At 44.9% G+C, this 12,771-nt stretch overlaps 1 protein-coding gene across 1 annotated transcript in view; it reads right to left on the reverse strand.

Moving 5' to 3' along the window:
- Positions 1–279: 279 nt before the first annotated feature.
- Positions 280–12,771, reverse strand: part of LOC148008682 (uncharacterized) — a 115,976-nt gene continuing 103,484 nt past the window's right edge. The window contains exons 7-9 of the mRNA XM_087674079.1: positions 1,658–1,717; positions 1,421–1,501; positions 280–1,292 (exon numbers count right to left, since the gene is read on the reverse strand). Of these exons, the coding sequence (XP_087530205.1) occupies positions 1,239–1,292; positions 1,421–1,501; positions 1,658–1,717 (195 nt within the window). The 3' untranslated portion in view covers positions 280–1,238. The remainder of the gene's footprint in view (positions 1,293–1,420; positions 1,502–1,657; positions 1,718–12,771) is intronic.

Raw genomic sequence — 12,771 nt, forward strand, 5'->3', positions numbered from 1 at the left:
TAGCAAGTTCACAGTCGGCTTATAAGGAGGATGCAGCTGACTATACATTTACTGAAGTTTAAGTAGTTCAAGAAGTAAAACAAAGGGCAAGTATAGGACTACAAGAGAGTATTGATGCAAGATACCAAAAGATCATCCGGTTATTAATAACTGATAAAAGTGCAATAAGACCGAGGATTTACTGAACCTGGCTCCTACACAGTTGAAGATTTTTACAAACATATGTATTACACACACAGCTTGTTTGATAAAAAATCACATACTGAGCTGGTACCTTCAGGTCAAATGTAAGGTCATTTTAAAATCAAATTAATGTTACTGTATACAAAACTTGCTTCATCAAAAATTACATATTGAGCTGGTACACGTCAGGTCAAATGTAATGAGGTCATGCAAAAACAATTTGATGATACTGTCTACTGAGATGATAGTAGTAAGCAACCAAATCCACCTAGTTAGGTCCTGCCATAGACATTCACGTCTTCACTGGCATATTTGGTGAATGACTGATTTGCAAACAACCAGGATGGCAAAATTCAGTGCCTGGGCCAGACTTTCTTTTTGCACCAGCTTAGAAGCACCACAGGATTACATTCTGCTCCAAGACTTAACCGGGCTTATGAGATAAATGGACTCTGAATTGTTTACAGCTCTGGAAAAGCATGTAATAGCAAAGTTTCAATATGCCCTGGCTCCTACATCCATCAATCCCCCAGCAGCAAATGAGCTTGAGCTCAACAACATCAAGTCAGCAGCCTTAAGAAAGCTGTTACAGAAAATCCAAATCAGAAGCAGCAGCAATGAGGGATTCAGTTCAGCTCAATGTCGCAGCCTTCAGAGGGCTGGCAGATGCCACTTGTTTCTTTGTAGTAAAGTACAGGAAACTGACATTAACATGTCTACCCACTTCCATATAATCAATGATAACATATGTATCCGCAGTACATTGTGATCAATGACAGTAAGAATAGGAAAGCACTATAATCATTACTAGAATCTTAACAAGACTCTGGGAAAAACCCTTGATTCTTTATGTACATATCAGTCTTCTTTACATCTTGCTGTGAGGAGGATGCAGGTCGACTTTGTAAATTGCTCCCACAGATATTGTGGACTCCACAACTATAGCATGGGACTTGAAAGAATTTTACAATGGCTATAAAATACAAATTTATTACTCAATACTTACTGCCACTCCTGCTTTCACCAAATTGATTGGCTGCTCTCAATCCTAGTTATCACCTGCTTGCATTCAGAAGGTTGGCTCCTTCCAGATTGGCACCTTCCAGAAGCTGCAATTACACAGTACTATCAAGAAGTAAACACAGCTAGATCCTGCTGATTGAAACAAGAGCCTGAGTAGTTCAATCCACTGTTTACAGAGTGCTCTGCTTTTTGCCATACAACTAAAAGATGTTACCGTATCTCGCAGGTTAGCATCTCTAAGATAGACCCGGTGGAGATTTGCTCTGCTCAAGTTTGCTCCAACTAGAGTAGCACCCTGACCAGCCAAAAACAGAAACTTATGGATTACCAGCACAGTTGCAACCTGACTAAAAATGGGACTAGAACCTTTTAGCTCAGTATAATATACCTTGTTTCAATACAAAGATCTTACTTGAAGGTGAAAATAAAATATAGTTGCACATTCAATTACCTTTAAATTGGCTCCCTCTAGATTAGCACCCGTAAGATTGGCGTTTGTGAAGTCAGCACCCTGCAGTCATTGAAACGACACACTAGTTTCTGTGGACTTTGTAAGGAAACACACATTCCATATGTTCTATCATATGAGGGTGTGGGAGAAACTTTGAAATGAAAACAATTCCCTTTCATCATCAGAAACAGAAATATGTAGTTTCAGGGAGTTTCCAGCATAGTTGAGGTAAACTTTGGAACAGGAACGCAAACAGGAATAGGGACAGGAATGGGAACAAGAATTTTCAGAAGGGGTGAAATGGGAATGGGAACATCAATCATCAAGGGAAGACCAGGATTATGTAATATCCTAGTTACAAAGATATTATAAATCGAAGAACTTAAAGTTGTAAGTTGGAAGATATTAATGAAAGCTATAAGCTGGAAGAAGTTATAAGTTGGAGAGAGAGAGAGAGAGAGAGAGAGAGAGAGAGAGAGAGAGAAGTTGCACCACTACTATGGAATCCGCCCGCCACCGATTTATTTCTTGCCCCATCGCTAAGAAAGTCTGGTTATTTTTGTCAGCCGTTTGGCGAGGGGTGGTTGGTATCACACTGCGCCCCTTTGATTGGGTTTTGGGCCAGCCCAAATACCCTACTCCCGCACAGCCACATATGAAGCTCATGTATCACTTTCTTCGATACTGGGGCTGTTGGCATAACTGGACCATTCGGAATGCTTTTCTGTTTGACTCCGCCCATAATGTTCAGCGGCATATTGTGAGGCTTAAGGGCCTCTTGTATTGGCAGTTAGCCCTTCTCCATCGTTCTGATTTGCTCTCTACGGAGGACTTCCGTCCTTGGCATACGGCAATTTCCTCCGCAACCTTGCCATGAAATTGTAACTTGTAGTACTTAGCACCTCTTCACATGATGGCTTGGATTGTCGTCATGTTTCTTGTAATCAAGTAATCTTGTATTTTTTTAGTAATTAATACAATTACCTTTTACAAAAAAAAAAAAAAAAAAAAGAGAGAGACGGAGAAGCGATGGCGGATCTGACTCCCCCTGACGTGCGGACGTGCTTACCTGCCCTGCACCCTGCCTGCGTTCTCCCCTCAGACTAGTGCAGGGTCCGTTCTGCCCTACTCGTAACATTGATCCCTGCCCTTGCCTACCTGTAAATATCCTGTCGACCCATGGTGCTTACCGGCGTGCGACCTTCCTTCCAGTGTCGCCCTGTTCCGTGAGAGAGAGACAAAGAGAGAGAGAGGCCTGCGCCGTTTCTGCCTTCCACGAGCTCTGCCCCTGTCGTCCTGCGAGCTGTCCCTGCACGCCTGCAACCTGTCATCTGTACCTGCCTTCCGCAACCTCTGCCCGTGCACGCCTGCAACCTGTTCCTGTGGTGCCCAGATCTGTTCCTGAGACACAGACACCACATTGGGAGAAGGGATAGCTCTGCCCTAGGCGGAAACAGACCTGCTGTTCGGGCAGTCTTCAGCGCACCCTGCTTGAAGGTCGTCTTACTTGCGGATAGTGGCTCTGCATCTGACCTGCACAAGGTCTGTTCGTGGCATCTTGCTTTGCTTTCGGGCAGACTGTGGTAGCAGAGAGAGAGAGAGAGAGCGCCCTGCAAATAGCTTCAGATCTCTTGTTTTCTTAAGTGGTGATACAACATGGCTGGTCTGGATATGGCCATTATTGACCAAACGGTGGCAGCCCTTGGTCCGGATTCTGATACAAAGGAACCAGAGGATATGGTTCTTTGCACAGAGATGCCACCTGGTCCTGACGTCCAGCTGCGGGCAATGCACCAAGCATACTTCGGAAGATACAATAGATCATCAGGAACGTTCTTATGCTCAAGTTGCTTCTGATTCTATGGATTCTCAGGATGTTGACTAGGAGCATTTGTTGGACTTTGCCAACACTCTGCTTGGTGATTGTGTTCAACATAATCATGAAGCATTTTTTGACTTTGGAACTGAAGATGTTTTGGAAGCCACTGTGGACCCGAAAAATGTCTTGCGTTCATTCTTAGTGTTTTATGAACGTGCTGTTATACTCTTCTTCACTGGTAGGATGCCAGTGCTTTCCTATGTTCGCCAGTGGCTGCAAAGTCTACTACAAGCAGAGTGTGTTGAAGAGATTTTTGTTGGGCCCCGAGGCTTTTATGAAGTGTTGTTGAAATCTGAGAAGCATCGTGCCGATCTACTGACTAAGCTGCCATTGTTCCTTGATCGCCGTTTGGTCCATGTTATGCCATGGCGCCTAATGGCAGATTTTCAGTGCTTGCTTCAACGCGAATGCCCGGTGTGGGTGGAAGTGGAAAATTGTCCACCTGTCTATTGGCCACTGTTAAAGGATGCCATGGCAGTTGTGGGCCCTGTTTTGGTTCCCCCGAGCCTAAGGGCCATGAATCCTAACCGTTTGTGTATGTTATGGGACACTGCTCCGAAAAGGCCTGCTTGGTTACGTCTTAATTGCTCTGGCATGCATCCTTTGCACTTTCGTTTGAAATGGGCTAACTTTGCAGTGCATTGTTTTTCATGTGGAAAATTGGGGCATTTTATGGCCGAAAGCCCAACGAAGCAACCAACTTCAAATGCTGAGCATGTTTTGCCTCCCATGGAAGATATGGTCCTTGATGCTCAGTCGTAGGATGCAACCCAGCCACCTAAAGTTTTGGATAAAGGGAAACAACATATTTCGGGTTTGGATTCCCGTGACAATGACTGGGTAGATGTCCGTGCCAAAAAAGGTAAAAGGTTTGATGCTGGCATGGCAGATACTGTGCCTAATGCTTCACAAGATTCCTTAGGTACTTATATGCGCATGAAAGACATGTTGTCTTCAGAGCACACTACTCATGCTATGGTTTCTTCTACTCCTCGCAATCAGCCTACTAGGAAAGTATATACGGACGGTCCGAAGGGCCTAGCTGCTAAGTTGGCTTTTGATGCTAGAGGTAACGTGATTACCCCATGGGATCGTCGTTATCTCCGTTCCATTCCCAAGACAATGGATACACCTTCTACCTCTAAATCTGGCCGTCAGAACTCTTTTGCCATGTTAGCTGATTTTTTGGATGAGGATGTCCTGGACATTCTAGCAGAAAAGGTTAAATCAAGGCAAGCTTTGCCTCGTTCCTAATTTTCTTTTTTGAATACACATGAAGATAGCCACGTGGAATGTGCGAGGCATTTGTTCTCGCAATAAGCAACATGCCATGTGGAGTGTATTGCATGAGAATCAGTGGGATGTCTTGTGTGCTGTTGAGCACAAGAGTCACGGTGAAGCAGGAAAAGTTGTGGATTGCCATGGGTTTCACTTGTTTTATGCAGGGACACATGCCATGCATTATTCTGGTGTGCTTATGATTGTACATGAGAAATATCAGCCTGTTCTTATTAAAAATGATCTACATGGTCATTTTGTGGTGATTGAAGTTTTATTTGAAGGAGAGATCTTATGGTTACTTGGGCTCTATGCTCCAAATGACCCTTTATTCCGTCGGGATCTTTGGAATACTTTGCAGACCTCCTTGTCACTTGGCAGGCGGGGTTTGTTGATGGGGGATTTTAATATGTGTATTGATTCTTCACAGTCCACATCAGAGCATTCGGTGATGGAAGCTCCAGAAAGCCGTGTGTGGAATGCGTTTGCTCTTGCCGTACTTAAGCAAGATCTCTGGTCATGGCTACACCCTTCTTCTACAGGATTTACTTTTCATTATGCGCAGTATACAACTACATGGTCGCGGTTGGACCGCATGTACATCATGCAGGATGATGCTTTTCTTCTTGAGATGCTGGAAATGAAAGTGTTGCAGCAATATGCCTTGTCGGAGCATTTTCCTCTACAGCTTGAGATGCTTGTACAACCCATTGCACCTTTTAAACGATTTCTGGATAGACTCCCTTTGCGTTTCAACTCGTCTTATTTGAAGCATTCAATCTTTCACGGTTATATGCAGCAATTGATTGGTAGATTTTTATTGGACTTCTCCTCTGAGGGCAATGCTTCTTTTGAACGATTGCTCTCTAATGTGTAGTGGATTGTTCGGCAGTATGGGATCCATCATGCCTCTCTTTGTCGGCGGCAATGACAAGCAACAGAGAAATTACTGGCTTTGGTTCGTTCTCTACTGGTGGAGACTCCAGATGATGTATTTTTGCTGCCATTGGCTAAGCGTTTGACTGATCTTATTAAAGAGTTTTAGTTGAAATCTTATCAGCAGGCCAAATTGCAAAATTTGACTGAGAATTTGCAAGATAGTACTTGTCAAACTCATAAGTTCTTTCGAGCTCTCCATGCATCTCCTGCTCGAGAGAATATAACTAGACTCCAGGATGCAGAAGATCAAATGGTCACTGATCCTCAGAGTATTGTGAATATGTGTAGGAATTATTTTCTAGACCTTCTTGGTTCTACTCCTTCACCTTCTGACCAAATTACTCATGCCCGCTCAGTTTTCTATGATTTGGTCCGCAATCAGGTTCCACATGACATGCAAACTACTTTGGAGACAGATATTCGTGAGCCGGAGGTTATGGATGTTTTGTTACACTTGCCCAAGGATAAAAGTCCCGGTTGGGATGGTCTCACCAATGATTTCTTTGAGGTTTTCGCTACCCAACTGGTGAAACCATTGACGGCTATGTTTCGGCAGGTTTGGGAAACGGGATTCATGCCTTCCTTATGGAAAGAAGGTCTTATCAAACTGCTTTCAAAAGTTCCTTCGCCATCTATGTTGAAACATTGGCGACCAATTTCTTTTATGGGTTCAATGTATAAAATCTTTTCCAAAGTGATGGTGAATCGGCTCCACAAGCATCTTCCTGCCATTGTGCATTCTCTTCAATATGGTTTCATTAAGGGCCGAAACGTTCTGCATAATGTCTTAAATGTGCAAATGGCTATTGACTATGCAAGGCACTCTAATCAGGAGGTGGTATTATTCAATTGGACCTGGAAAAGGCTTTTGATTATTTAGACTGGTCTTTCATTGCAGAACTTATGCCTACTATGGGCTTTGGTACTTGGATGTCTCGTTTGATCTATACTATTAGTGCTGCGGCTTCTTCGCGAGTTATGCTGAATGGTGGTGTTACTAAGCCATTTGTCCTTGCACGCTCTATGAGACAGGGTTGCCCTTTGAGTCCTCTCTTTTTTGCCCTTGCGAATCATCCGGTTCTTTTGATGTTATCTCATATGGCAGCTTCTACTCAGTTGGCTGGATTGTCCTCTTCCTTTTGGACAGCACTTCATTAGTCAATCCTTGGCTGATGACAGCTTTATGATTTTGTGTGCGGACAAGGATAATCTTCGCAACGCATTAGATGTTTGGACTCTCTTTGGCCATGCTTCAAGTCTTCATATTAATGCTTTGAAATCAGCCATTCTTGGTTGCACGGAGTCAGATTTACAGTCATTGGACTAGCAGGGAATGGTTGTTCCCCGTAGTTCCATTGTCACGCATCTTGGGTACCCTTTGGGTGTTGATGTTCGGCCAAAGCAACTACTAGAGTGGATTTCACACAAAAAGGCAGCTAAGTTTCTGTATTGGAAGTCACAGGCTTGGCCCTTCCATGTTCGCCTCAAAGTGGCTCAGACAATTATGTTGCCAATGCTCACATACTTCTTGCCATTGCTGCCTTGGACTACTACTACATTAAATGCTCTTACTCAATACATTCGTTTCATGTTATGGAAGAAGGACTCCTTGCATGTAGGCATTTCATGGATTTCTTGGTCGCATGCATGTATCCCCAAACGCATGGGTGGTGGGGCTATTTTGGATGCCGAGACTCATATCCTGGCACTCCGTTGGTCTCTTTTACGTGCCATGTGCTTGGATCATCATCCGTGGGTCTTTATAGCCCGTTATTTTCTTGAGGATCATGGGCTTGTGCATGGTAATACCCAAATTCGGAGCTCCTGGTGACATGTTCTTAATGCAGACTCTCGGTTTTCTAGTCCTTTATCCCTGCTTGCTTATTTGGTATGTTCCTGGAAATTGGTTCTCCAGAAGACTCATTGGCATCCAGCGGAGGACCGTTTAGCTACTAACTCTTTTCAACTGGAATTGTTGGCAGCCTCGCGATTACTTTCTTGGGAAGGTAAACATGAGCTCAGACCAAAATTTAATCGCATGGCACGTTTGGGCTTGACTTCAGTTGTTGCAGATGCCACCCTTGCCAGTCGCAATGTGTCGATATCGTTTCATCCAGCCAGGAGGCTTTTCAGGATCCCTCGTGGATACCGTGATTTATGGGAACAGCTTTTGCTGGTGCTCCAGAGCAGACAACCCTTTCCTGCCCTTGCTTCGGATCGTCCCTGGTAGGATTGGGACCTTGCAGGCCCGCTGGAAAAGGCCTCAGCTAACCACGTGTATCATCTTCTGATTAAAGATCATCAATGGCTAGTTACTAAAGCTAATACTGTATGGGGATTGCGGAAATCTCAGTCATGGTGGAAGGCAATTGTGATGGAGGGCTGGTTGAACAAGACACCTTTCAAATGCAAGGTCTTTCTTTGGAGGGTGATGATTGGTGGTCTTCCTCTTGCTTCAGCCCTTTCCAAGCATCGGCAATTGTTTCTTTTGCAACACCAGTGTGGAATCGGCCCGTCATCGATTTATTTCTTGCCCTCTTGCTAAGAAAATCTGGTCACTCTTCTCAGCGGTTTGGCGAGCAGTGGTTGGTTTCTCGATAAGCCCTTTTGATTGGGTTTTTATGCGCCCCAAATACCCCACACCGGCACAATCGCATATGAAGATCTTGTTTCACTTCCTTAGATACTGGGGCAGTTGGCACAATTGGACCATTCGGAATGCTTTTCTTTTTGATTCAGCCTCTAATGTTCAAGGACATATTGCGAGGCTTAAAGGTCTCTTGCATTGGCAGATAGATCTCATTCGGCACTCTTACTCCCTCGGGAGGACTTACTTCCTTGGCATATGGCAATTTCCTCTGTCTTTGCCATGACTTTTGTAACTCTTTTGTCGTTTAGTACTTTATAAATATAACATCCATTACGGAAGAAGAAAAAAAAAAAGAGAAGTTTTCCAATTGTGACTGGAAGTCTCAAGGCTGGCCTCTTCATGTGTGACTTAAGGTTGCTCAATGCATCATGATCAGCATGATCTCGTATTTCCTACCTCTTCTTCCTTGGACCAAGAAGTCTCTTCTGGAATTGGTTCAACCTATCCAATTCATGTTGTGGAAAAAGAAAAGGAATCGCTTAGGCCAAGTGTGGATTTCATGGCAGCATATTACTACTCCTAAAAGGATGGGGGGAGTAGCTTTGTTGGATGCTAACTTGCATATAGCAGCCTTGAGGCTAGCACTTTTCCAGGCATTATGTATAGAGAGTCATCCCTAGTCAGACATTGCAAAATTTATCATAGAAAAGACTAGAATCTCTCATGGCAACAAGGTTATTCATGCTTCCTAGTGGCATGTGCTTAATTCCACAAGACCTGTAAAGGCCTCTCAGTCTTTTCTTCTTTCTCATTTGATTGCCTCTTGGCAAGCGATGTTACGTCTCGCATTTTGGCGCCCTCCTGATTCTCGTGAGGAGAAGAATTCGTTGCCAGGAAAAGTGATGGCTACTTCTACGTTGTTGGATTAGCCTCATAAAGATTTGCACAAAGATAAGTTTAATTGGATGGCTCGTTTGGAGTTGTAGATAGTCCTTGATGGGGTCATTCCTGGACAAGCTCATCTTTATTCTTTTCGGCGTATCCGTCAACACTTTCAGGTACCTGGAGGTTATCATGACATTTGGTCATCTATACAAGACTGGCTTTTGAGGTTCTTGTTAACCGTCAGATGAACAAGGTGGAAAATCTGGAAAAGCTAAAGCAGAAGACAAAGACCAAGGCAAAGTGAAACGGAAGACAAAGGCGCACCAAGAAAAATCTAGAAACACAAAAAGCACAGAAAAGTCCTAAATAAGGGAAAAATGCGCACAAGGAAAAGCGCAAGTCAATACTTTTGTAAAAGAGCGCAAGCGCATCATGATTTAATTTAAGGAGCGTCGGGCTCTCACCCGTGCAATTTGTAAATGTAGACGGGCGGTGGAAAGCAAGCTAGAAAGATAGGACAATGGGAAAAAGGGCCTAGGCCACGGCCGACCATGTAAAAAAGGGGATAAGGGGATGACCGCCCAAAAGGGATTTAGGGTTTTGTATATAAAGTTGAAAAGTGAATGAGAAACTCATTCTTGTGTGTGGCCAAAAGTGGTTCTCCTCTTCTTCTTCTTCTTCTTGCTTCCTTGCTTGAGCTTGTGCTTGAGAGAGGGAGTGTGAGAGAGTGAGGGAGTGAGTGTGTGAGGGTGAGGGACCGGGGATGAGAAGCTCTCCATCTTCCCCTCTCTTCTTCTCTTCTCTTCTCTTCTCTCGTCTTACTCGTAGCTATGGAGCTTGAGAATGGAGCTTGCTTGAAGCTTGCACTTGGATCGTGGAGCTACCGAAGTGCGCGGGAGAGGAGGTAACTCATTTCGGAATCAAGGTAAGCTCACTACACTCGTAGGATCGACGGCGTGTCGGTTAGGTGAGAGATAGCCATTAGAGCTCGCTTGAAACACTTGAAACAATAAGCCGTCCGTGGGTCTTGGCGGTTAAGCGTAAGCTCCCTCTACATTTTGGTTCCGTTGCCGGGACCAACGGATTCAAGCTTGAGCACTTGTGCACCTCATATTGAGCACCGAAGTAAGGGAATCATCCCCGAACCAAAGCTTGAGATAGGTAGGAAGTTAGCTTTTTTTATCTTCAAAGAAAGTAAGTATTTTGGGTTTTTTTTTTTGTTTGATGATTGGAAAACATGGAAAAATCATTTCAGTTTTTTGCTTTCGATTCTTGTTGCATTTAGCGTAGGTTAGGATTAGGAAATTGAATCGGAAAAGGGTAGGGTTTACCGTTGCAAAACAGGGCAAAACAGGGCACAAATCATGTAAAAAATAGCAAGAAGATTGCTTGGGATGCTTAATGTCGGCAATGAGTGATTGGGAGCGTCCAAACCTTACCCAGGAAGGGATTTAAGAGCCAAGAAGCCAAGGGAGAGCTCACTTGAAACCCTTGCAGTGAGTGAGAGAGAGAGAGAGCCCGCGGAGAATCGATTCCATCTTGTCGCAGGAGAGCCTACCCATCGCTTCAGATATATCAATCACTTCCCCTTGCACCCTAGTTGTGATCTGGAAGGTTGTGTGTGAAATGATTAGCTAAATCGTCGGTTTCGATCAAAATCGCCTCGGCGCTGCCTCGTCGCGCGCAACTCGGCCCGTCCAAGCGGCCGGTTTCTGGGCTGAGTCCCAGAATCGGCCCTCGGCCAACCATCCCACTCAGCCGTCCGAGTAACCCAATTCGGCTCTCGGCCTGCGCAAAACTCGGCCCTTAGACAAACCTAATTCAGCCCTTGGCCCGTGTGCCTCAGCCCGTCCGAGTAGACTCCCTCGGCCTGTCCGAGTGACCCCGTCCGAGTGGACCTTTTCGGCCTGTCCAAGTGAGCACCTCGGCCCGTTTGAGTCACCCACTCGGCCCCTACAATTCGAACAAGTTGAGCCGAGTGTAGACTTTTCCAAATTTTCCAAAAATTTGACCAAACGCAGCTAGAGCTCAACCGCACAATCTGTCACGAGTCCTCCTCATGCTCAGAACTCAATTCTAGCGCAAGGAATAGGCAAATTTGTAAGGCGCAGCCGATTAGCAGCTTGCGTAGGCTGTCGCGAGACCTAGAGTCCTAGAGACAATCCGCTGAGCCATAAACCCCCCGGACCCCCGCAGAGGGGGCTCTGCCCTCTCCGCACCTCCCCCGAGTAGGCTGGAGAGAGAACACGCGCCGTCCTCCAAATTAGACCCTAGTGTAGTAATGGCTCTACACGAGCATGGATTCTCACTTGCATAAGAGCAACCAAAAGCCCACACCCAAAGAACAGAGACAAACAGAGACCCTAGAACCTCAATGGGCCAATCTAGCCAACAAGGGCAAAAAGGCCACACTGCAAAAGCACGTATGTGTTGCATTTGGACTGCATCTAGTCAAAACGGAAAGTAACAACATCAAGCTACAACGGCGAGAATGACTAGATATAACAATCCTAACGATAGATGAATAGCACTGCACAGACGATCCAAGACATCAGTGGAGAATCCACATCTGGTCGTGCAGTTGGGGACTCAAGGGTATTTATCAGAAGGCTTAAATTTACAAGCCAAGACCCGGAAGACGAAGACATAGTACTACCTCCTTATCTTAGGGTCAAACTCACCACAAAAAGAGAGTACATTGTCGATGCTCTGATTGATGAAGGAGCAGATTTTAATATCTTGACCTATGAAGCGTGTATAGATCCCAAGAAGATTGAAACCAAGAGTGTTAAAGAGCTGAGGAATAAAGCACGGAGTCCATCCACCAATGAACCCATTGATGTCTCTCCTAATAGCGGTGAAACCTCAGACACATCCGTGTGTTCTGAAAAATCAAAGCAGCCGCTACCATCAACAATTACTTGCAACACTCAATCCACTAACAACAGAACTCGCATTGACCAATCAAGAGTGGATACAACGCTGTCACAACAAGGTGACAAATCTATATCAGCCATATCCAAGAAGAACCATGACCCTTGACTTGATGGGGTATACTGATGCTGACTGGGCTGGTTGCACTTATGACAGGAGGTCAACCATCGGCTATGCAATAACAAAGCCTCAAGAGAAACATGAAAACCCCGAGAGCATAAGCAATTCTAGCGTTGACCAATCTTGCTCATCTAGGTCTGAGCCCCTAGCTATGCTAAAGCCTCGGCAAACTCCTAGAACCTTGCATGAGATAGCGACCGAGCAAGCCCTCATTGAACATAGAAGTGTCGCAGAATGCTTAACCGAGTTGGATGCTAAACTCAGGGTATTCGCACGTGTCTACGTCCTTGCAGACATGGGCGCATTCCCTAGGGAGTAGCTTGAAGAATACTTGCCATTTCTCCTATCCTAGGAAGAGCAAGAACATCTTGACGAGCACTATGACCGGCTCCTGTATGAACGCATGCGAGTCACCTCTGACAAGGAAGCCGACGAACTACGTTTAACTAAAACATTCAATGATGTGCTCTGCCAACCAAGTCTCTTAGA

Source organism: Lygodium microphyllum, unplaced genomic scaffold, assembly GCF_053477565.2.
Source record: "Lygodium microphyllum isolate KBCC unplaced genomic scaffold, Lygodium_microphyllum_v1.1.10 scaffold_85, whole genome shotgun sequence".
NCBI lineage: Eukaryota > Viridiplantae > Streptophyta > Polypodiopsida > Schizaeales > Lygodiaceae > Lygodium > Lygodium microphyllum.